The 24399-nt window shown below is 67.4% G+C and overlaps 1 protein-coding gene across 2 annotated transcripts; it reads left to right on the forward strand.

The window, feature by feature from the left end:
- The first annotated feature begins 12691 nt into the window (after positions 1-12691).
- Positions 12692-23214, forward strand: NUF2 (NUF2 component of NDC80 kinetochore complex). 2 transcript variants are annotated; one of them, XM_045838566.1, is made up of 14 exons: positions 12692-12785; positions 13890-14032; positions 15240-15314; positions 15823-15899; positions 16344-16405; positions 16840-16937; positions 18109-18182; positions 18377-18473; positions 19229-19291; positions 19505-19642; positions 20012-20152; positions 20936-21111; positions 21845-21980; positions 22885-23214. In XM_045838566.1, the coding sequence occupies exons 2-14, from the start codon at positions 13910-13912 to the stop codon at positions 23017-23019; spliced, it is 1395 nt and encodes a 464-aa protein (XP_045694522.1). In that variant the 5' UTR covers positions 12692-12785; positions 13890-13909; the 3' UTR covers positions 23020-23214. The 2 variants fall into 2 exon arrangements, with proteins under 2 accessions (XP_045694522.1, XP_045694524.1); XM_045838568.1 differs by lacking the exon at positions 12692-12785 and adding an exon at positions 13037-13133.
- Positions 23215-24399: the final 1185 nt, after the last annotated feature.

The following is a 24399-nucleotide window of genomic DNA, read 5'->3' on the forward strand; positions in this document are numbered from 1 at the left end:
CGGCACGGCTGCTCCTCGGGGACACGGGACACGCTGTCGGGGGCTCCTGCCGGCAAACATCGAACAAGCCGGAGGAGCTGGGGAAGGTGGGAACTTTAGGGTCCCGGGAGCTGAAGGGGAGCCACAGACGGAAACGGTTGTCCCAGAGTTGCCCCTCGTGGTCCGTGGGACCCTGGGTCAGCTGGTCGGTCCCAGACCCCAGGGCCTCGTGGGGAAGAACGAAGGGGCTGGAGCAGAGGAGCCGTCTCAGCGGCAGGAAACTGCGGCAGCACCGCCCCCCCCCCCCGACCCGGACCCCGACGTAAACGCAGGTCTCGTGGGCGAGGACACCGTCCGGATCCGCCGGGGCTCACGCAGCACCGGCTGCGTCTCCGAGACCCTCGGAGCTCCCGGGCAGCCCCGGTTCTCACGCGGACATGAGGGCTTCCCCTCGGTTGCTCCTCAGAGCCTTGACCTCAACCCCCCACGTCTCCGGGGTCCGGGGTCGGGACGCCGCGAGGCTGGTTCTGCTTCACGTCTCCTCTGAGTCGGCACCGGACGTCAGTGGTCGGGGGAGTGAGGACGGAGTGCACCCCCCTTCCCCCCTTTCCCAGCGTCGCCTGGATCTGGGGGGGCCGGAGAGGGAGGCAGGGGAGCAGGGAGCCTGGGGAGGAGGCCGACGCCCACCCCTGACCCCTGCCCACCCAGAGACTGGTTCGCCCCCAGGTGGGCAGGGCCCCCGCCTCCAGTGATGGGCACACACCGAGGTCCCGCCCCCAGGGGGTCTGAACGTCAGCGTGGAAGGGTGCTCTTCTCCCGGCCTGGCTTCCGGAGCAGCTGGGGGCACGGGGGCGGGGGCAGCAGTGTTGGGCACCTGCCACCCTGGCACCGGAGGAGGAAAAGGCAGAGACATGAGACTCGGGGAGCAGACGTCTGAGAAATCGTGCAGGAGGGCTGGCGGGAAGAGCGCCCCCCCCACCCCGGGGACCGCGTCCGAATGGAGGGAGCACCGGCCCCCGGACCAGAGCTGGGCGGACTCGGGCTTGGAGGGAGCAGAAAGGCCACTCGGCCGCTGGTGCCCATGTGTGTGTGGGCCCGGCGTTTCCCCGGCAACACCGTCCGCGCGGGGAGCTGCCGTCCTCGCCCGGCTCGGCCGGGCCGCCCGACCACAGCCTAGTTAACGTGCTGTGGGTCTGGGTTTCTGGGGATGGGCCAGGGGAAACTGGGGGACGCTTCCTCCCGCCTGGGCGGGTGGGAGGCCCTCGGGGCGGGGGGCGGTTCGGGAAGGGAAGACAAGGTGGGAAAGGCCCCTTCTCAGGGGTGACCGACACCCCGAGTCCCCTTCTCTGAGGGGGCAGGCGGGCTGGCGCGAGGGCGGGGCGGGGCCACCAGACCCCACGATGTCCCCGCTTTCTGCGTCCGAGCTGCTGCCGCCTTCTCCACCGTCCAGATCAGTCCCCCGGAGCGTTCTCTCTCCCCCCGCTCTGCTCTGCGTGCGCCTCGGCCGGGGCCACGCCTGGGAACGGCCCCTCAGAACCTCAGCACGAGCGTTGACCTCACGGGAGGTCACGGGAAGGGCGGAAACTGAGTCCCAGCAAGACGGCGTCGCGCACCCCAGAACGTTCTAGCATGGCGGGGGCAGAGCTTCTGCTCCCTTCCCACCCCCCCCCTTCCTGCCTTCTCCCTGCAGACGGCCTCCCCGGGGGGCTGGGGAGGACAGGCACAGTCTGGCTGTTTCCATGTTCGCCTAATTTTCCCATGAAGATGATGTTTCCTCTCAGGCGTGACCCGTGACCCGTGACCCGAGGGCCGCAGGCTGGCCGGCAAACCGATCCCCCTTCCCCCAGGACATGCTGGCGCTGTCCCCGCCCGCCCGGCCCCTCCCACGGCCCCTCGCAGGCGGTGCACTCCGACCCCTCGCAGGCCGAACCCAACCCCGGCCTCGTGTGGCATTGGAGGGGAAAGCCGACTGGGGTCTGCGGCCCCCGCCCCGGGAGGTCTCCGGCGGCAGGAAGACCACAGTTCGGCAGCTTGCCCCCTCACAGGGGTTCCCGCGGGTGGGAGACGGACATTGGTGTGGAAGGAAGGACACGGCTGACCAGCGGCAAGGCCCTTTCCCCCGAGCCTCTGACCTCCTCCGGCGACTCACTGGGAACCCCGCAGCCGAGGCCAGCGGCACACGGAGGCGGGGGGGGGGGGCACGGCCGCACTGACGTGTGGTTTGGGAAAAGGAAAACCCGCACCCACCCAGCTCCTCGCTCCCCACGACCCTCCCTCTGCACGGGCCTGGCGCGTCTCTCTCGGAGGGGCCCCGCCTGGAGCCACACGCCCCGACGCCCCGTCCGCTTCCGGCTCTGAGTTGCCGCAGACTTCGGTCTCGGCTCTCCAAGGGCTCCCGGCCCCCGGGGACAGACGGGCCGTGAACAGGGGCCACCGCGCGGTGCGGGAGCCGGGTGGATGGTGCGGGTCTCGGGGATGGACGGCTGTGCACAGGGACAGGCGGGGACCTCCGGCTCCTCTGGGCCGGTAGGGGCTGTTGGCGCGTGACTCCCGGGAGCCGCACACGCCTGTCACTCGTGGTTGTGCAGTATCCGGGCGTCCGCGGAGACGCCGCTCGTACCCGATTAGGAAGAGGGACAGCTGGGCCGCAGGGTCCCCGGGGCTGGAAGGGGGGAGAGGAGGTGCCGTCCGCAAACCCAGAGTGGCCAGGAGGGGCAGGCGGCCGGCGTGCGGGCGTGCGGGTGGGGCTGGAGCAGCGGCCACCGGGCTCTCGGGTGACAGGCTGGCCACCCTCCGCCTGGACGCCGAGAGAGGGGGGCGGAGCGTGTGTTTGCCTGCATCGCTGATGGGGGGCTGACGTGATCCGAACACTTTGCCATCACGGTCGATTCACTGCATCTTCTGACGAGGACCCAGCGCGGGGGACCGCCGACCTGCCCTCCTGCATGAAGACCGAGGCCCAGAAAGGGAGGGAGGGCCCAGCAGCCGCCTCGGCCCGGGCCCCAGAGCGGGAAAGGCGGGGGGTCGGGGGGGGGAGCAGGAATTCAGACGCGAAGCCAGAACGCTCCCCACGCTGTGGCATCAGACGCACTTGCGTTTAAGTAAATAAAAGTGGATTCTGTCCTTGTCCGGGGCGAGTTTTGTTTTTATCTCCCCTCTGCGTTAATGAGGTCTTCGTTAACGGGCCTGTTCCAGTTCTGAGCCCTGTGTAAATATTTGCAGCTCCCGGGGGCCCGCGCTGGCTTTCGGGAGGAAACATTTTCGGCTCGCGGAGGTTGCTGGCCGCGCGCCAGAGAGCGCGAGTTCCCGTCGGCTCGCCACGGTGGTCGGCGAGCTAGGAGCACGTTTTCTCAGCCAGGGAGCGCGCAGCTCTCCCGGCGCCGGCGCCCCCGGACGAGGCGTGTGGAGTCCTCTCCTCGAGTGGTGTGCGTCCCCCGCACGGGAAGAGGGACGCCCTTGGTCTTTCCAGGCCGTGTCCTCGGGCACTAAGCCGCGGTGGACGCCGGCAGGAGCCCAACAAGCCCTTGCGCGATGATTGAGTGACCACCGGACGTCGGAGAGAGTTGAGGACTCGAGAGACACCTCCCGGTGTCCGTGTGCGTGTCCAGGCGGGGACCGGAGAGAGAGGCTGCTGGGCAGGTGTCCCAAAGCTGGGCTCTCACTCTGGTGTGTGGGACCCTGACTGTCCCCCTGTCCACCCCACTGGGGCTTGGCCTCTGTGCTGCCCCCAGGCCGGCAGACAGGGGACGTGCCCCCTTCCCGTCCCCGGCCCGAGCCCACCCTCGGCGGGGGAGAGCTTGGCGGGCCTCGCCCCTGGGGTGCTGCCCGACCTTACCCGCTGTCCCATCACCGTCGCCGTGTGAGCTCTGCCCCTCTCCGGGGCTCCTTCGGGGGTAGGGGCTGGGGGCGGTTCCCTGACCCCCTGCCTGGGCGCACGGATGCAGGCACTCCCACGCCGCTCTCCGGCCACCTCTGGAGGACCGCCTCTGGGGCTCCGCCTCCATTCTCCCGGCACCCACGCCCCGCGGGGGGCTCGTCCCCTGTCCCGGGCTCTGTCTCCAAAGTGGCCCGCCAGCTCCCAGGGCCCCCAGACCTGGCAGGGCCTTCCCAGGACCGTCCCAGACAAGGAGGGACAGGGGCCCTTCCTCTCTTGTGTGCGCAGAACTCCGTCTTCAGTGTCTCCTCCCCAAGCCAGAGCTCTGCACCCCCACCCCCTGAGGTCACAGGGAAACGGGGGCCACCCGTGAGCCAGAAGGACAGGCTCACCAGGAACGGGCGCGGCCGGCCCCTCGACCCTGGCCTCCCCGGCCTCCCGAACGGTGAGCAACAACCGTCCACGGCCGAGGCCGCCCCGCCCTCGGGGCTGGCTGCGCCGGTCCCAGCGGGCTGGGACGCAGCCCTGCAGCTGACTCAGCCTGTGGGGGCCTCAGGGAGTGGGTTTGCTCGTTGAGAAGAGAGAGTATCGGGCAGATAGACAGAACGAGGGGCACGCTGTCCTGCAAAAGACGTTCCAGAAACTTCTCCAGCCCTCGTCCCGGATGAAGTGCAGGCGTCCGCTGCGTGGACCAGTCTCTCCTGGGCCGGCGGGGAGCCAGGTGTCCTCTGGGGGAGGAAGCGCCGGCCTTTCCCACAAGCCTCTGCTGCTGAGAGCGGGGCGGACGGAGTCGGACGGTGAGAACGCGAGGCCGCCGGGCGCAGCTCCGTCTAAACAGACGAAACCGGACTTGACCGGGGCGCTGCCCTTTGCCGCCCACTGCTTTTTTAAGCTCTTGTTAAAATAGTTACTAAAATAGCTTCAGGGAAGCACATGTGTTAACTACCCTAAAGTCCGCCAGTGGAAGTGCACAATCCAGTGTTTCAGGAACTTCCCAGAGTGTCACAAGCTGCACCACCGATGGGCCCCTGGACCCCCCACGGCACCCCCCCCCCCAGTTCTCCCCGACAGGTGCTGTTTCCGTCTCGGTGACTTGGCTTCCTCCGACCGCCCCACGGACACGGCACCTCAGGCCAGGAAGTGGGCCCCGTCACGCGTGCGTCGGTTAACCCGCGTCGCCGCGGGCACCGCAGACGCCTTTCCCTTCGCCGGGAGTGGTGTCCTGTCCTGCTGGGGGGGGGGCTGCACACCCGCAGTCACCTCCAGCCCCAGTTGGTGGGCAGCCGGGTCGTTTCCAGACAGAAAATCAGTGAGAAAACAACAGCTTTTTAAATGTCGTGTCAGACGAGATCCGCTGAACAGACCCGTCAGGCAAAACCTGCGGCATGCACCGGGACTCCCGGTGCCGGGGAACGTTCTCCGGGGCAGATCACCCTTCGGGGCATCGGACAGCCTCCGGGGACTCGGGGGCACGGAGGTCTCCGTCAGCCCCTCGTCCGACCTCAGTGGCCTGGAAGCGGACGCCAGCTTCAGGGAGAGAGCTGGGGAAGAGACCGACACCCCGACTCTCGGCAACGCGCCCTCGACAGCCCGGAGCGGAGAAGGCAGGCGGGCAGGGGACCAGGAGCTGCACCCCCCCCCCCCAAAACGTGCGAAGGGAGACTGGCCGTCCCAGAGCTGGCGGGACGCGGCCCGGCTGCTGAGGGGGGTGGAGGTCTGCGCAGGGCTGCATCCTGGACAGAGGAACCCGCAACGGACGACGCACCCCTCCAGGTGAGCTGGGGAGGAAGAGCCAACCCAACCCCAAGTAGACGGAAGGAAGGACACCGCTGCGGTCGGAGCGGAAACAAACAAAATGGAAACAGAAACAGAAACACAAACACAAGACGGAATACGAGCTGGTTCTTTGGAAAGCAAGTAAAAAAAAGCCTGTGCCAGCCTCATCGATGAAAAGAGAAAACCCAAATACGTAAGATCATGGACAAAACAGAAGCTACGACGGACACCAAGAAATGCCAAGTATCCCAAAGGACACCACGAACCACGAATTACCTGCCAGCAAACTCGGCAGTTTAAACAACACGGATAGATTTTCCACAGCTCATCACCTTCCGATGGAAGAGGAAGAAACACGAGACCTCGGCAGGCCCATCCCAGCCGTGACCTTGAGGCCGCGACCAGGCCCCCTGCTGACCGGCCGTGGACGCGCGCTCGTGAGTCAGGGCGGGCTCTTCCTCCTCGAAGCCCGGCGTCCGAGTTTGTATCACTCTCCAGTCTCCCTCTCTGCCCAGTGACACTTCGGGGCCACACCAACGACTGGACAGGGTTTAATCTCAGCCGTCACAGCAGTGGACACTGGTACACTCACAAACTGCCCCGAATCTTCCCTCCAGAGGCAAGTCTGGTGTAACTGTTGGGCTCACCGGGGCGGACAGTGCCGTGTCCTGGCTCTCAAAACGCTGGGCAGTGGGTTACAAGCGTTTGCCCTCTGAGTACAGACAACAGCAGATTTAGCCCTGGCTGGCGTAGCTCAGTGGATTGAGCTCGGGCTGCGAACCAAAGCATCGCAGGTTCGATTCCCAGTCAGGGCACATGCCTGGGTTGCAGGCCACGGCCCCCAGCAACCGCACATTGATGTTTCTCTCTCTCTCTTTCTCCCTCCCTTCCCTCTCTCTAAAAATAAATAAATAAAATTAAAAAAAAGAACTGCAAAAACTAAGAGGAAAATAAATATTATAAAAAAAGAAAACAGTGGATTTTATATTAAAAATACGACTGGAAACGAAAAATAGGAAGATAACCTGTTCCATCAGTGGACCTGGCTCCATAAAAAAACCAGACAGATTACGTCGGTTTGGGAAAAGCGGGCTTGAGCTGCGATTTCCGCAGAAAGGCTCGGAGAGAGCACAGACAGGGATGGGCCCCCGTCCGAGACCGTCAGAGGCATCACAGAGCCGTGCCTGCGACCCGGTGACCGCCTGGGACGCAGCCCCCCGCTGGTCCACCACGAGTGAGGCGTGGGCCGGTCCGCACCCCGGCCGGCCGGCGCCCAGGCGCTAGAGGCCAGTGCTAGAGGCCGGCTGGGGAGCCACGGGCCACGTTTACAGAGCGATTACTGCTCGCCGGGCAGCCGCTAACCCATTCACGTGGGCGCAGGAACCGAGTCCTTAAAACAGCTCCGTGACGGCACAGCTGGTGTCTCCCCGGTGTGACCAGGTGACAGGTCGGGCCTCGCCCTCCGGTCCTGGACAGTCGGCTGCGAAACGCTGCCCAGCTGCTCCCCGGGGAGAGCTCACAAGCCGCTCTCTCCCCTCCCCCTCCGTCTGGCCTTCCTCACGGCTCTTCTCTCCTGACTCTGGCCCCCGCCCCCGTTTCTCAAATCCCTGGGGCGGGGGACAGTCACGACATCAGGACTGGAAGCGAATGTCCTGGCTCCAACCTTGACGGGTGGCATCGGCTCGATGCTGTGAAACGTTCAGAAACGTAGATGTTTTTGTCCTTAAATACTTCAGAGTGTGGCATCAACAAACCAAAATAAAAAAAAAAGTCTCTTGATAATGTTATTATTATACGCGGCCAGTTTCTTCCTTAAAAAACGAGATCAGCTCGCCCCGTTCAGAGAAGTGGGCCGGGCAGGGGGAAGGAACAGGACAGAGAGTCCCGCGGCCACGAGGGCCCCTGAGAACCGGGGGCTGGTGCGGTTTCCCGAGAACGTGACTCGGCCCTCACTGCACCCGTGATGCACGGAGCATCCCAACAGGCGGTGCAGCAGCCGAGGCCACCTCGCCCGGCCTCCTCGCGCTCTGTCTTCCGAGCCGGGAAGACAGAGGGCTGCTGATTGCCCGTCGTGTGTCGGGAACGCCCCCAAGCTGGGCTCCGCTGGGGGGGGGGGGTGATCCGTTTTTCTGGAGGCAGAAGGAACAAAGCCACTGCTGGGCGGTGCCGACACACTTGCACACCAGCCTTCTTCTCTCACGTCACGTCTGATTTCACAAACACCTACTCACGCACTAACGACGAACCAGCCCAGTGCGAGGGGTGAGGGAGAGGAGAAGGAAGTGTGAGGGGCACACGCGGTGTGCCCCTTCACCCGGAGGGGCAGGCGCTCACAGGCACACGCACGCACACACGCACATTCGTTACATCCACACTCACCCTCAGGACTTCTCCCTGCAGGTGAAATCGACAGCTGCCTTACCTACTTGGGGCTGCGGGCAGGAAAGCCAGTCCGTGCTTCCCTTTAAAAGGACACTCGGGTTCTGGGACAGCGGCGGCCAGCCGAGAGGGCGTCCCCTGGTCAGGTCGTGCGATGGGAACCCGAATGTTTTCATGCCCAAGTGTGTGATTTCCCACGTTAGCGCCTCCCCACGCAGTTCCTGCGCAGGTTCAAATCCCGAGTTTTCCTCTGTGCACAAACCCTTCCTTGGAGGTCGGGGTCTGGGGAGACAGACCCTCGCCCCCTCCTGGTCTCCCAGGTGCGCTCTGCCGCCTGCTCCCAAACCCCACAGGCAGCCCGTCAACGGTGCGGCCTCACCGGCCTTCGCGCCTCACCCCCACCTCGCCAGCCGGCCCCTGGGCTGGGGGACCCCCCTTTCCGGGGTCTGCTGCCACTAATTCCTGTCCCGTGCCCGGGGCGCAGCGAAGTGGGCGACCAGCCGGGGTCCTCGCACTCTGCTGTGGCCCGCCCTGCCCCCCGCCCCCCCACGCCCCACCCCCCGCCCCCCACCCCCGGTCCTGCCACGCTCCCGGCCCAGCCAGACGAGGCCCCGGCTTCTAGGGCTGGAAGGACCCTCTTCCTCTCGGGCACTTCTACGGCGTTCTCGCGGCAGGTTTCTCGTAAACCTCACTTTCACTTGGCAACTCGGTTATTTGTACGTGAGTCGCATTGGGCTCTGGAGCGGAATCTACGCCTGGTTCCTGCTTTCTCTTCCGCACAGCCCAGCTTTTAATAGGGTGGCCGATTTAAAAAAGAAATTAAAACGCAGTTACACTTGAATTTCAAATAGAATTATTTTAAGTGCAATCTTTGAATATGCAAAACACGCAAGCACGGTGCACGCGCTGCGTTTCAGGAGTCCCCGCTCCTTGTCGAAGCTCAGACTGAACGAGGCGTCCGGCCGAACAGCGCAGGCTGGCAGGCAGCGTTTCCTCCGCGTCCTCCAGATCGGGGGCGGGGGGGGGGGTGGGTACGGCGCAGAGCCGGCCTTAGAGAGTGCGGGGACCCCCGAGACAGCCGTCGGAGATGAGCGAGCCCCGCCCCCTCCCTGGGGGCCTCTCCTTAAGGACCGGGTTTCTCCTAAGAGACCGGCCCGGGCGGCGCCCTCCTCGGGGCCCAGCGGCCCTTTCCAGGCTGCCCCGTCCCACTGCTTTCCGTGAGTCTGTGCGCACGCGTGGTCTGGTCTCACGTGTGCGGTCCCAAGGGCCGGCGACTGTCCCGCAGGCTCAGGGAAGTGCCGTCCCGAGACACGTCACCAGAACTGGCCTCCCACCGCTGGCCCCTGGCCAGGCACCGCCCCGTCTGCAGTTCGGGGCTTGGGCGTGGCTTCTAGGCTGATACTCTGTTACACTCTTTCCGCGGCGTCTCGGTGGGTTCACTTAGCATGCACAGTGTCAGGACGGGCTCGGCCCAGCCCAGTGAGTCAGCCGCCCTCTGTGCTCTGGGGCATGTAACCTCCCTCGTCTCTGTGACCGAGACCCAGAGTGTCAGTGTTCTGTTTACTCCCCTTGAAGCTATCCAGGCCCGCCTGTTAGGAGTTCTAAGAAAAATGAAATGGAATGAATCACACAGGCCGAGCGTGTGGCCCTCAGAGGACACCGGTGATGGAAACATAATGAGGGATTAGGGCTCCATTTAAACCCGGGCTGGACTCTGCCCTGCGGGGAGCTGGCACACGCGCCCTGCTGGGGCCCTCTGGCTATTTATAGGTCCTGCTGGGGAGGGCTTCTGGCCCACCCTGTGGCGAGCCGGCAGCCGGGGGCGGAACTGTGTCCTCCAGAGACATGGGGGGTCCTCGCCCCAGCACATCAGGATGGGGCCTCGTGGGCAAACAGGGTCTTTTGTGAAGGTGGTCGGGCTAAGGTGAGGTGGTGAGGGTGGCTCTGATCCGCTGTCACTGGCGTCTGGTGAGAGAGGGGACCCCGTCGCGCACAGACGGGTGCAAAGATGGAGCAGGGGTCAGGGTGACGCGTCTGTGAGCCGAGGCCCCACAGGCCACCAGCAGACCCCCAGGAGCCGGGGCCAGACTCCTCACAGCCTCGGGACGAACCGGCCCGCCGCCCCCCGGCTCCCGTGTCTGAGCCCGGAACGAAATCCTGGCGGCACGGAACCAGACGCCCCGTCACCCCACACGACCACGGCCCTGCAGTGGGTGGGGGCAGTAAGGGACTACACAGTCCTCGCCCGCAGGGCGGGCGTGGTCTCTCAGCAGGACGCAGTCTGGTCTCTCCCTAGGGAGTGAGGCCCACGCAGCGCGGACTCCGTCCGTGTGGGGAGCACACAGGGGCTCCCTCGGGAGAGCAGGGCTCAGGGCGGAGGAAGCGGGTCGCGCGGAAAGCACCCATCGAGGGCCGAGCTGAAGCGCGGAACCAGGGGCCGCTGGCGGTCCACGGACAGCGAAGCCGAGAAGCTTCCGGCGGAGATAAAAGGAAACGGAGAGAACCTGGGACCTCCTTTTTCCTGGCGGCCGTCTCGGTCCCGGGAGGCCGGGGCCGGGAGAGACCCCAGACGCGGCCACGGTGGGGGCCAGAGGAGTGGGCGAGAGGACGAGGGGCTGCCGGCCCCCCGCACGCCACCACGGGGACACCACCACGGAGCTCGGCAGGTGGATCACAACCGATGAGCCAACTCCTTCCCACGAGAACCGCCTGCCCCCCGGGGTCTCTGTTCACAGCTGGTGCGTGTGCATGTGCGTGTGCGCGCGTGCAGTGGGAGGTGCTTGGGGCCAGAAGGCATCTCGGGGTCCCATCCCTGCAGGTGACAAATGTGCCCACTGGCCCACCCCCTGTGCTGGGGGCTCGACAGCAGGCAGCGCGGTGGGTAGCCGAGGCCGGAGCTTCTGCCGCTCCGTTGCTTGGGTTCGGGTTCCGGCCCATCGGCCTCCTGGGCGTGTGACCGTGAGCCCACTGAGTGTTCCTAAGGGGCTTGTTCTCGGGTCCTCGTCTGAAAAGTGGAAACAGACCCTTCTCTCTGCTGTTGCGGTGAGAAGTGAGTGCAGTAACTCAGGGAGGACCTCGGGCACCTCCCAGGAATGGGAGCTGTGGGTGCTACCATTAAGCGCCGTGTGCAAACTGTAAACACAACGCATCTTAGTGGGTGGGTGACCCCAGCAACGCTACTCAGGTACCAGTTTGGAATTTGTGTGGGCCACCTGTTTTCCAGGTTGAGCCTGCTTAAAAAATGGTGGAGGGGGGTGTGTGAAAACTGACTTTATTTTCCGTCCAAATACTAAGGATGAAATTAGATGTTACTTGGTTTTACACAGAAAGGTTTTGAGAAAACTGGCCTCCGTTTGTTGATAGAAAACGGGATTCGGAGCCATGAGAAGTGGACGGGAACTTCGACGTGACCTCCCCCCAGGGCTCCTCCCCCCGGGGGCTGACCGTCGGGGACAGAGACCAGGGCACCGAGGACCCCACAGGACGGGGGGCCGGTTATCCCCCGGGGACACCGTCTGACTTGGGACACTGCCATCCTTGGGTCCAGTTTTTGGAACTGCCCTTGTTTCAAACTTTGTGTGATAAATGATTAACCTTAACACTGATGTGCATGAACATTAACATTTCCCCCCCAAATCTCAGTAGCTCCCCTGGAACAAGTGGGCAGACCACAGGGCAATGTAAAACGGCTGCTGAAACACCCAGAGCAGAAAACTTATACTAAAAAAGTCAGGTTGGGCAAATATTTTCATCAGCTCCCGAGGGTCATCAGCTCCCCAGGTTCTCTCCACGGCTCACGTCAAAATCACGAAACTCCCGGGGGAAGCGGAGGGAGAAGACCTCAGTGGGGCGGAGTCCACCGGGCCCCGGTCCAGCCTCCTGGGACCTGGTCTCCAGCCCACCCCCAATGCGCTTCGCACAGGACGTGCATTTTAACGTTTCTAACGGAAAACTGCGTGTGACTCCTTCACGCGCTGTCAGCCTCAGTTCTCAATCCACGAGTGAAAGTGAACACGCGGCGGGATGGAGCAGGCGGACAGGTGACCTGAATCCAACGCCGTCCTCCTTCCGGAGCCCCAGAGCTAACCTCGCGTTTCCAAGCCGCTTCATTCACACTGATCGTCCCACCCGGAACGGAACCCTGCGTCCGGCGTGGACAGCCTGACTCTGTTCACGCGCGGAAGGAAATGGGACCAAACTGCCGGGTGTCGGGTTCACGCCGGGGCGGCAGCGCCACCCAGTGGCTGCGCGGCGCACGCGCCACGCTCCCGGGATTTGCTCTTGCGAGTCCCGGTGCGTCTCCGGCGAAGCTGCAGCCCCACCAGGTGCCCCAAACAGGAAATACTCCGCAGGCACGTCCTGTGCACCTACTAAGTGCAACGCTAAGTACTCAAAAGCCTTGAGCCTGCTTGGCTGTCCGTTCATAATTAAGTGCAGGAACGCTGTGCGAAGGCCAGTCCGACCCCGGACCGCGGAGGGGTTTTGCACCCACGAACCCAGCCGCGAGCTCGCGGCACCCCGCCGCCCCCGGCCCCGGCCCTTGGCCCCGGCCCCGGCCCCACTTTCTGCGGAGCGCGATTCCGACCGACGCCCGCGCAGTCCGCGCAGCCGGAGTCTTTTGAGCCCCACCGGCCGCCGCCGCGACCGTTACCGGAAGTGGGCGGAAGGGGCGGGGCTCCCGGGCAGGCGGGGCTTTCAAATCGGGACCGCGGTCCGGGGCTGGGCGCGCGGCGGCTCTGCGGACTCGGCGTCTCCCGGGGCGGCGGCGGCGCGCGCGGTGAGCGCGGCGGGGGCCCGCGGGGGCGGGGCGGGCGGCTCTGCGGGGTCACGGTCCCCGGCGGCGGCGCGTCCGGAAGGCTGGTCGGGGCTCCGACGTCGCCCGGGGGCCGCGGCCTCAGCCGAGCCTCGGGCGGGAAAGCCCCGCGGTGGCCGGAGGCGCGGCTGCGCGCCGCCCCGAAGCGTCCCTGTGCCGGCCCCTTCCCCGCCGCGAGCAGGGGCTGCGACCGCGGGGGGACCCGGGCGGTCGTGGGGGAGGGGGGCTGCCGCCCTGGAGCCCCCGCCTTCCTGCCGCCTGCAGTTTGGGGGCGAAGCGCGACCCCTGCGAAGCGCAACGAGGCGCCGCGAGGTAGAGCGAGGCCCGCCGGTGCTCGGCCCCGCCCCCCACGAGCGGGTCGGAACCGAACTCTCACAGGCGGAAACCGGGTGCGGGAGGGGCCTCCAGGCCCCGGAGCCCCTGGGAACCGGACGGCTCCCCGGGCCGGCCTTCCCCCCGGCGGCGTGTCCGCCCCCGACGCGGTGCGGGCAGGCGAGCGGGCGCGGGCAGGTCCTGGGCCGGTGGCCGCGGGTCGCGCGGACGCAGCTGTGCCCCGTGTGTCTGTCCGGTCCCCCGTGGGGCGAGCAGGGCCCGGGTGGCCGCCCACGTCGCACGGTCGTGCTCGGGGTCAGCGTCCCATTTCAAGGAGACGTGGACGAGAGCTGGTCTCCCGGGGGAGCGGGGAGCGAGCGGCACAGGTGTTGCTCGCTTGCGGGACTGAGCATGCGCACAGCGGAGCCCGGGGGCCTGCTGCCTCCCCCGGGAGCGGGGTCCTCAGGGGCGCTGGCAGGTGCCGCCCTCTGGGCGGCGGCCGCTCCTTCCACGGCTCCCACCGCTGCTGCCGCGAACCGGGAGGGGGGGGCCTCGCTGGGCAGCCCGGCGTTCTGTGACGTCACAAGCACTGTCACGCGGCAGCCAGGGTTGTGACGTCACGCAGGGTTGTGACGTCTCGCAGGGTTCCAGGCCGGATCTCCGGCTCCAGCGTCACTGCGGTTTGACAGCTCGTTTTGACTGCGGGGCATCCCGCCGCCGCCGTTCCGTGTCTCTGACCGGCTCTTCTCCCTGCAGGCCCGCGGCAGACCTCCGGGATGGAAACCTTGTCCTTCCCCAGATACAATGTGGCTGAGATTGTGACCCACGTGCGAAACAAGATCCTAACGGGGCCCGACGGCAAAAACCTCTCCAAGACTGACCTTTACCCCAACCCGAAGGTGAGCGGGGAGGCTTGGCGGCCGGGTGTGTCTTGGGGGCGAGCGTGGCGCCCCAGACACAGGCTCCAGCCGGGCCGGTGGTTTCAGCGCGGAGGCCCCGCTCCTGCACCTCTGAGCGCGGCGACTGCCGCGTGGTCCTTGTCTTCCAGAAGAAAAGGCTTTCGAGCCCCAGGCACGCGGACCTGCATCACGTTTCCCGATGTCTCTGGAGGGCGCTCTGAGGGTCGCTGGTGGGGAGGGTCTGCAGGGGACGCTCTCGGGGGGTCCCAAGCACAAGGAGCGGGAGAAGCAGCCCTCCTGGGAGGCTCCCAGGTTAACGGTCCTCCGGCGTCCGCCCCAGGGGGCTGACTTGCTCTCACAGGCGTTCCTCTCTGTGCCTGCGCTTGTGACCGGGGGGACGACCGGCCTCCGTGACACAGAGAGCCCTGGAGGCCCCTCGAGCTTCCCGCGCTGGTCGTGAGGTGGCGGCACAGGGCGACCCGCCTGGTTTATGATGCGGAACTCAGCCTCCTGATCGCGGGGCCCCTTCAGTTCTTTAAAGTGAGAGAGGGCGGCTCTCGGAGTAAACGAGCCTGCGGACGAAGCGGGTCCCCCAGGCCAGTGCTGGGGGACAGCTAACACCCCTGTCTGTGGGGTCGGCTGGGCGAGCCCCCCGGGCCTAGAGGTCGCCGGACCGGGTCCCCGTCGGGGCGCGTGCGGAAGGTGGCCCGACAGTGTCTCTCGCACACTGGTGCTTCCCTCCCCCTCCCTCCCTTCCCTCCCCCTCTCTGAAAGTCAGAAATAAACCGGACCGTAGATGACGAGACTCCAGAAGTCCTGTGCTGCCCTCTGACCTTTGAGCCCCACTCAGTGCTCGCCAGGCTCTGACGCCTGCGGACGCCGCACGCCCGGGGTCTGTGCAGCGGGCGGGCGGCCTTTCCCTTTTCTAAGGACAGACCGCCCCAGGGTCCCCAGGGCCCCCCTGTGGAAGATGACCCGCCCCCGCTCTGGTGGGGGGGTCGCTGGCCTGGATTCGGGCAGCCTTGCTCTCGCCCCCTGAGCTCGAGCGGCCCACCTCCCTGACCCCGCACCGCTTCTGCGGGAACTGGCGAGCATGCGGGGGCTCCGGAACGCGGAGCGGTGGAGGGCGCTGTCTGGGGTCCTCTGCTGCAGGAGCCCCGCTGTGGGGCAGCACGGCCGCGTCACTGACAGGCGCTTGCCCCCGCAGCCCGAGGTCCTGCACATGATCTACCTGCGCGCCCTGCAGATGGTGTACGGCACGCGCCTGGAGCACTTCTACATGGTGGGTGCGGGGCCGCGGGCGCTCGGACGGGGCGGGGGGGGAGTGGGGGGCGGTGGCGCTGGGGGCCGAGCAGCTGCACTCGGGCGGCGGGGCCCTCGCGGGTTGGGGAGTTCTGGCGGGGAGGTCCTGCCTCTCACGGGCGGGTCCTTGGGAGATGCGCAGAGACAGAGTGTCCGTCGGTGTCCCCAGCGTCAGGCGGGCAGCCCCCAGCCCTGGGCTTGTCCCGAGGGTCACGGCGCCCGGGGAGCAGCTGGTGGGCTGTGCTGCGCGTCCGTGACGGGAGCCAGCCCCTGCCTTGTCCCCCGCCGCGGGGACTGCTCGTGAGCACCCGGCGACCCCAGGGTCCCCGCCGCTGACAGCAGCCCTGGTCCGTGTGCACGTCTGGCTGTGGGTCGCGCTTCCCCTTCCCGGAGAAGTCCGCGGGACTCGCTCTGAGACCGAGGGCTCTCCTTGGGGGTGGGGGGGCCCGCTTGGTGGGTCGGTGCCGCTCAGCGCCACTTCCCCGCAGATGCCAGTGAACTCGGACGTCATGTACCCGCACCTGATGGAGGGCTTCCTGCCCGTCAGCAACCTGTTCATCTACCTGTGAGTGGGGTGGCCTTCCCTTCCGCAGCCCGCCTGTCCCCGGGACGCTCGGCTGTCTTCACGACGGCGTGGTCTCCGTTGGGGGGGAGTTCCTGTCGTCCTCCTCCCCGCCCCGCCCCGCCCCACCCTGCCCCGACTATGGTCAGAACGGCACACACCTGGCACACACAGCTCCCGGCCCACCCACGGCAGTGTCCACCCACGGGCATGGCCCCGAGCCGCCCACCTGTGCGTTGTCTCTGGTCTTCGCTGCAGCTGGGTGTGCACTTGGGTGCTGGGCAGGAGGCGTCCTTCGGTGCTTCCTAGTGGGCGTTGGGAGTGGCCTTCTGCGTGGAGGACGCACGCGGCCAGGGCTCTCGCTGACGGGAAGGTGGTTCTTGCCTCGGTGGTGGGTGTGGCGCACGACGCGCTGCTGAGCATCCCTCTCTCCCCCGCCCCTTCCAGGAACTCGTTCCTGCCCATCTGCCGCGTGAACGACTTCGAGACGGCAGACATCCTGTACCCGAGTGAGTGTCCCCTCTGCGGAAGGGGCGTCCCCCCGGGAGGTGGGCGGGTTTCCACCCTGGCGCCGGATGTCGTCCAGCAGAAAAGCTGTTCACAGTCCGCGGGGTTGAGTGCCCCGGGGTTCTCCTGGGGGCTGCTGTCCTCGGCCACCTGCCCGCAGTCGGGGTCCCGGCGCTCTGGCCGGTCAAGGGCGAGGGGGGATCGGCCCCTGTCCTGCCCTCCGGGCCGGAAGTGGTTCGCTTCTTCTTGGGTCGCGGGCGCGAGGGGAACCCTGGTCTTAGGGTCGTGGAGCGAACTCTGGGCCCTGGGAGGGCGCAGCCCACACCCAGCTTCATTCTGTCCCATGGGCAGAGCCGTGGTGGGCCAGGGGTCCCCCCGCGCTGTCCCCCCTGCGCTGTCCCCAGGACCCACGCGAGAGCCTCGGCCTGTGTTTCAGAGGCCAAGCGGACCTGCCGGTTCCTGAGCGGCATCATCAACTTCATCCACTTCCGGGAGGCGTGCCGGGAGACGTACCTGGAGTTCCTCTGGCAATACGTGAGCCCTCGGGGTGGGGGTCCCCAGCGGGTGAGGGGTGTCATTTGTGGGCTGTGGGCTGTCTGAAGCGGTTCTCACGGACGGCTCGTCGTGGTGGGGGAGCCGAGTTCCTTCTCACGTCTGAGCGGGGGCGTCACACTCGTGCCCACCGGGGGCCGCACCAGCCTCCGGCTGCCCCTCCCAGGCTGGAATAGCTCTAGGGCTGTACGGGTGGGGCCGCCCCTCCACTCTTCGGAGCTGAAACTGCGCCTGGCCCTCTGACGGCCACCACGAGGCCGCTGTGGCCCCCGGTGAGCACGAGCCGGACGGCCCTGACCTCGAGGAGGACGCAGGTTTCTGTCCCCGGCGCGTCTCCGAGTGAGGCTCTCTGAGACGGGGCAGCGCTGGGCGGAGGCCGGGTCTCCCGCTCCGGTCTCGCGCCTGAGGTGCCCGTCCCCGCGTTGGAAGCGCAGGGAGGGGAACGGAGGGGCCCGTCTCTCCCTGCCTGGCGGGCGGGGTGACGGCAGAGTTCCTGAGGCCCTCGAGGCCCCAGGCCTGTGCTTGCTTCTGAGTGACGGCCCCGCGGGGGTTCGCTCCGTGTGTTGCGCTGGTCGGCGTCACGCATTTGCACGGCTCAGCCCCGGTGGACGGCAGAGAGACTCGCTCCGTCACGAGTCAGGCGCTTGGGGCGGGGGCCTCAGAGGAGCCCGGGGCCCAGGTGGTCAGAACTCGCGCCCCGGCTGCGCGGGGCCGTGGGTCAGTGGGCACGCCCTCGCAGGGGTCCCGCTGAGCCCGTGCCCCCTGGCGCCGCGTGCTCTCCAAGCCCACATGTGCGCACGCAGCTTGGCTGCTTCCTCCTCGTCTGTGAGGTGCAGCCCGACGCCCTCTGTGACGCTCCCCCAGCCGTCACCTCGGCTGAGTCGGATGCCACCGTCCTGGGCCCTGCATCCTGGGCCCTGCGTCCTGGGCCCTGTGACAGCTGTGCTGCGGTTTCGATTCCTGGGTTTGCCCCTCCGAGGGGGCCGAGCTGCGGACGGCCGGGCTCCGTGTCAGCCTGCATGTGTGGGCCTCCCCCCACCCCGGCGGGAGTCGTGGTGAGGGAGCTGCAGGCTGGACCGGCCGGTGGTTTCTCGGCGCGCCCCTGACCGTGGTGGAGAAGCACTAACGGGGAGTCCCTGGGGTCGCTCTGCAGAAATCCTCGGTGGACAAGATGCAGCAGTTGAACACGGCCCACCAGGAGGCGCTGGCGAGACTGGAGAAGCTCGAGTGAGTGGGAGAGGAACAGAGGAAATCAGAGCAGCAGCGCTGGGGCCCTCCCGTGGGCGAGGTTGGGACGGGCGGGGCCTCTGCTGGTGCCGCCGGGGAGGGCGGGGAGTGGTCCCCTCGGAGATCTGAGGGCAGGGGCTGCGGGAGTGCGTCTGTGGCCCAGGGGGCACGTGGTGACCCCACCCTTTGCTCAGCTCCGTTCCAGCCGAGGAGCAGGCGGAGTTCCAGCAGCTGTCCGAGGAGATCCAGGAGCTGCAGCAGCTGCTGAACCAGGACTTCCGGCAGAAGACGGTACCTGTCGCTGGAGACCTCAGCTCTGGGCCGGCCCGTTCCTGGGGGCGGGGGCTGCGTGCTCCGTGATGGACCACCGTCACCACCTCGCCTGTTGGGGCTCTTCCGAGGGGCACGCGCCTCCGTCAGCCCCGTCCGACCGCCGTGTCGCTGGTGGTGCCCAAGTCACACGCTCTCTGGGGACGGGGACTTCTGAGGGCTGTCCTCGGCCCAGCCCTGCTGTCCTCAACTGCGCCGGCCCCTGGGCACTGCAGCCAGCCCCCGAGGGCTTCTGGGCACTGGACCGTTTCCAGGGAACCGGGGAGGGCGGGTCTGTCTGTCCGTCCCGCACTGCTCGAGCTGCAGCCCACGTGCGCTCGGGTCCAGCCTGAGCCCCGCTCCCTGCTGTCTGAGCCGAGCCCCGGCCTTCGGCACTCGCCATGACGGGTGGCGGGCGCCGTGCGCAAGTCCTCGTGGGGCAGCACCGCAGGGCGCCCGTGGGCTGCGTCTGGGGTGTGCGGCTCCGGGGCCCAGGGGGTGCGCGCCCACGTGGCCGTCCTGTGTGTCTAGGGTGAGGGGAGGTCAGCGCCCGCTTCCAGCTGGGGCTCCCAGGCGTCAGCACGTGGGTGCTCGTGCACCTCTGTGGACGTGGGGCCGGGGCCTCGCGAGCGGAGTCTGACCCTCCGACTCCCGTCTCTGCTCTGCGAGGAAGCGCGGAGGCAGCGCTGACACCTCGCTCCGCATCGTCGGAAAACGGTCCTTCGCTCTCCCCTCAGACGCTGCTGCAGGAGCGCAACGCCCAGAAGAAGGCCGACCTGTCGGAGAAAGCCAAGCACCTGGTGAGAGCGCCCTTCCGTGCGGGCGGCACCAAGGGTGCAGAGGGTGTGTGCGGGGCACGGAACCGTGTGTGCCGTGGCTGGGTGCCCCTCCCGTGGCCTCCCCCCACACAGCGTGCGGGGGGCCAGCCTCTCCCGTCTGGCCCGATCCTGCGATGGGAAGTCGCCGAGTTTCTTGTTGCCGCCGACACAGAACGGTGTTTGGTTTCCTCCCAGAACGAGCTGAAACTGTCCGTGGTGTCCCTGAAGGAAGTGCAAGAGGGTCTGAAGACCAAAGTGGTGGATTCTCCAGAGAAGCTGAAGAATTACAAGGAGAAAATGAAAGACACAGTGCAGAAGCTCAAAAATTCCAGGGTGGGTCTCCTTTTCACGGGGGCCAGTCCCTCGTTCAACCACACGCCCCCCCACCCCCTGGGGCCGGGGCGGGGGCGCGCTTGGCCGCGGGGGCATGCTGCCCTCCTCTGTCCGCGGCGGCTGTCCTGGTTTGAGGGGAGGGAGGAGCGGGAGGAGCTGTCCTCACAGAGGACCGAGGCCACGTCAGTGCGTGGTGGTGCCGTGGGGGCCGGAGCCCTCGGGGGCGGCTGGGTGTGGGCGGACGTGGAGTCTCCCAGGTCACTGTGACGAGCCCGGGTGGGTCCCCCCGAGAGGTCACACTCGTGTGGTGCTCCGACCCCTGGCAGCCCCCAGGCGAGGCCGCCACCGGGCCCTGCGTTCCCCCCGCAGCTTGAGGTCATGGAGAAGTACGAGCTCTACCGCGACTCGGTGGACGGGCTGCCGTCCTGCCAGCTGGAGGTGCAGCTGTACCAGAAGAAGATCCAGGACCTGGCCGAGAACCGGGACCGGCTGGCCGGCGTCCTGAAGGAGGTGGGTTCCTGCTCCCTCCCCGTGGGGGCGTGCGCGTCCATCCGGGGTGGGCTGCGGTCCCCCGGGCCGTCGCCAGGAGAGGCAGGGCCGCCCCAGTCGCCCGTGTGCGGGGCAGAAGGGCTGTCTCTGACCCGGGTTTCGGGAGGAAGCGGGGGGTTTCCACTCACGCAGACAGCGGAGGTGACCCTCCCAACAGCGTGCACCGGGGCCCACGAGATGCCTGGCGCGGCCTGGGACTGACCAGGCCGGGAGCCAGGGCCCACGCGCGCTCAGGCTCTCAGGCCGCTCAGGCTCTCAGGCCGGGAACTGGAAAACCCTCTCCCCCCTCCCCCCTTACGTCCTCACCCGCCTGTCCCCAGGGGCGGTCACCGTGACGTCACAGGACACGGCTTCCTGTGGGAGGGGCCTGGGGCTGGAGTGTGGTGATGCCCGGGGTGTCTGTCCCCCGCTGCGTGGCTGGCGGGGACAGCGTGGGGGTCCCCGCTTCCGACCCCTCTGGGCCCCCCTCCCCCGCGGTGGGTCTCACATGTGCCCCGCCCCCACCCTCGCTGATGGAGCAGCGACACGAGCCGCCCGAGCCTCAGCGTGTGCCCCCCCCCCCCCCCGCCGGCACCCACTGCCGTGCAGTCCGTGAGCCTCTGCGGGTGCCGGGCATGTGCCGCCGCGTCTCGGGTCGGGGCCGCAGCCCTCACCTGCGGCGTCTCCCGGACGGCGGTCGTCCATCCATCCGGTTGGCACGCCCTCCCCGGCTGCGGGACCCTGAGCCCCTCCCGTGGCCCGCAGAGCCTGCACCTGGAGGACCAGATCGAGAGCGGCGAGTCGGACCTGAAGAAGCTGAAGGCGGAGGAGAACGCCCTGCGCAGGCTGGTGAACGCCAAGAAGGAGCGGCTGGCCACGCTGCAGTTCAGGGCCCGCCAGAAGCACGAGGACGCCAAGCAGTACAAGCGCGCGGTGATCGAGTACGGCCCCCGTCCTCGGGGCCCCAGTCCGCGGGGCTCTCGGGGCGCGTCCAGGCTCAGAGAGGTTTCCGAGCCAGGGGTCACGGTTCCGGGATCCGCGTGACCCCCCGGAGGGCCCGGGGGTCTGCCACGTCGCCCGGCGGGTCCACCGCCCAGTCCCGCCGGCTGTAGCCCCCGTGGAGCCTGCGCTTTGAGAGCAGGTCTTGCCCCCTGTGTGCAGATCAGAACCGCGCTGACATCTGTCCTCGTCATCTGTTTGCTGGGGTCCCCCCGCCCCAACCCCGTGGCCTCAGACTGAGCGTCTAGCACAGTCGAGGCCCCCGGGGCGGCTGAGACGCCATTGTGAGCCTCTCCAGGGTGCGCCCGGGGCGAGGGCTGATTTCCCTTGTTCATCCTCCCTCCTGCGGGTGGAGCACAGGGCAGAGCCCCCTGGGGCCTTGGGTTCTGGGACAGGCTGTGCGGCGGCCAAGCTGCGCCGACTCCCAGGCCCGCCGACACTGGGCGGGTGCACACCAGGCGGGTGCACGCCGGGCAGGGGCCGTGGCCGCAAGACCCCGTGTGGCCCACGGGCGCGGGACCCTGAGTCACGCCACCCCAGGGTCTCCCTCTGCTCGCCGTTTGCCCAGAGAAGCGGGCGCCAGACCCAGGCCCACCTTGTAGTGGCCGTCAGAGTGAGGCGTCGCCGCCTTAGGCGCTGCAGGGGGTGGTAGCCCGGCCGTCTCTCCCCCTCCAGAGACTGCAGTAAAGTCCAGGAGAAGAGGGGGGCCGTCTACGAGCGAATAACCGCGACCAACCAGGAGATCCAGAAGGTCCGCTCCGCCATCCAGCAGCTGAGGGAGACGGCCGAGAGGGAGAAGCTGAGGTCCCAGGTGAGAGCCGACAAGGAGTGGGCGCGGGCCGCCTCTCGGGTCCACACGGGCCACCGGGGCAGGCCCCGTGCTGCGGCTGGCACCGTCCGGGCGCCGGCTGGTCTGCGCGCCCCTCGCCCCGCTGGCCTCTCCCGACAGCAGCCGGTGCCCGGAGTCCACGGCGGTCCCGCGTTTTTTCCCGGTCGAGGACCTCAGAAGCGTTTCTCATCCCCGGTGCCTGCGCGTCTGAGATGCTGCCCGGGACGCGGGGGAGGTCCCTCTGGCACAGGGGTGCCGCTGGCTGGGCCCCGGGGGACCGCTGGTTCGGACGGGCACCAGCTGCCCCTCTATCTGGCCAGGAAGGATCGCTTCCCACCAGGTGGTTTCAGCTGCTTCTCTAGTGTATGTACACACACACACACACACACACACACGTACATATATACACACACACACCTATAGAACCTAAATTGATAGCAGGTGCTGAACATGCTAATTTTTTAAAAGGGCACTTACACGTGCTGGCAACTAGTCCACCGCACTTTCCTACCAGAGTTAGGAACCAAAGCTTTAAAACTCTGCTGGCTTGTTTTCCTGATGCTTCGTCTCCCGTCCCAGTTGTGGGGCCTCGAGGTGCTCGCACAGGCGCCTGCCCCTGCGTCCGGGTCCGGCCCTGTGGGTGCCGACGAGAAGGCGCTTCCTGGGGCGTGTGGGCAGTGGTGCGTTCTCGCCGGCGTTCGGGCCCCGGCCTTAGGGGTGACTTGGCCGGCGTGCCGCCCGGCCGCAGGGCGGGGGCCAGTGGCAGTGGGCACGGGCGTGCACGGGGGACGTGGGGCCGCAGAGCCGTGGCCGAGCCCCACGGAATCCTCGCGGCCCCCGGTTCCTTGGGGTCGCCGCACGACTGACCGCCTCTCCTTCCCTCCAGGAGATCTTTCTGGCCTTGAGGGGGGCCCTGGAGAAGTACCACGAGGGCGTCGAGAGGGCAGCGCAGGAGGGCCGCGCGGAGCTGGACGAGCGGGCCGCCGAGCTGCAGAGGAGGCTGTCCAGGCTGCCGGCCTGACGGGCGCGCGAGGGCCGTCCTGTCAGGACTGGGGCCAGCGGGGGCGGGGGGAGTGGACAGTGCCGAGGAGGCTGTTTTCGGGTGGCCCCCGGGTGGTGGCACCCCCAGGTGGTGGCGCCCCCTGGTGGTGGCCTGTGGGGCGGTGTGTCTGGTGCAGACCCTGTGGTGTCACAATAAAGTCTTGCAGCTGCCTGCGCCTTGGCCGCCCCTCTGTCGGCTCCTGCGCCCCGTCGGGGGGAGCCCCCTCGCAGCCGCCTCGGGAAGCGTGGAACACCGGGGAGCGAAGTCAGCCCAGGAGGTGAGGACTCCCCCGCTGGCACGGGTGTCAGCCTCACGTTCCCGGGGCCGCAGCAGCCTTGTGGCCGCCTTCAAGGGGCTGAGTGTGACTTCAGCTCCCTGAGGAGGGGTCACATCTGCGCAGTCCTGAGGTCATTCTGGCCCTTTGAAGGCCCCCGCGAGGCTGCTCTCCCCCGGGGAGAACGAGTCTGACCCCTGCTCTGAAAGGTGAGGGACACCGCAGGGACCTGAGTGAGATCCAGTTCGGTCGCACTGAGAGACGGGAGGCCGTGCTTTGCTCCTGGGGTGGAACGCACCGCCGTCCAGATGTCCTCGCCTGACTCGGAAACCCTCCGTGTCTCCCGCACTCAAACCTCCGTCTGGCTGCTTTGGCTGAATAGCCTAGAAAACCTAGATTTCCCCCCCGAACCTCCTTGGAAACGACGCCCGTCAGGGCTGTGTGGGCAGGCAGGCTGGTCGCCAGCGTGGGCGTGGAGCCCAGGCCGGGGGTGCGGGCCGAGCCCGACCGTGAGGCAGGCGGACCTCGGGCCCCTGGCGAGTGCGGCTCCTGCGCTGCCGGCACGCAAGGGCACACACGTTCAGCGGCACGTCCCGGGGGCCGTGCACTTGGGCCCAGAGCCGGGGGGCTGCGACGGGCGCCCTGCGGGCGGAAGCTCACGCACCTTCTAGTCGCACGGGACGTCTCCCGGCTTTAGGGCGACCAGAGCAGCTGTATGGGAAGTTCCTTCTCGAATTCGCGTCCTGCCGCCCATTTCAGTTAAGCTGGTGCTCCCCCTTCCACGGGGGACGCTGCCGTCTTCCTGCCCCCGCTGCCCCCGGGACACGGGTCTGAGACCCCCCCGCCGCAGCGACCAGGCGGTCAGAGCGACGCAGGGGGCAGGGAGGAGCAAGTGACCGCCCGTCTGCGTGGACCAGCTCCAACCTGGCACCTTGGCATTCCTTCAGGGGCTCTCCGACGGGGCGTTGGCCTCCAGAGCTCCCAGCCCGACCCTGTTTTACCTTTTCCGGGTTGTTCCCCCAGACTGTCCCCCGGCCGGTGCTGGTTCCGGGTTTCCGGCTTGGACTAAAGCACGTGAGCAGCTC

The sequence above is a fragment of the Phyllostomus hastatus genome, unplaced genomic scaffold (assembly GCF_019186645.2).
Source record: "Phyllostomus hastatus isolate PE091 unplaced genomic scaffold, TTU_PhHast_1.1 phas_contig_283, whole genome shotgun sequence".
NCBI lineage: Eukaryota > Metazoa > Chordata > Mammalia > Chiroptera > Phyllostomidae > Phyllostomus > Phyllostomus hastatus.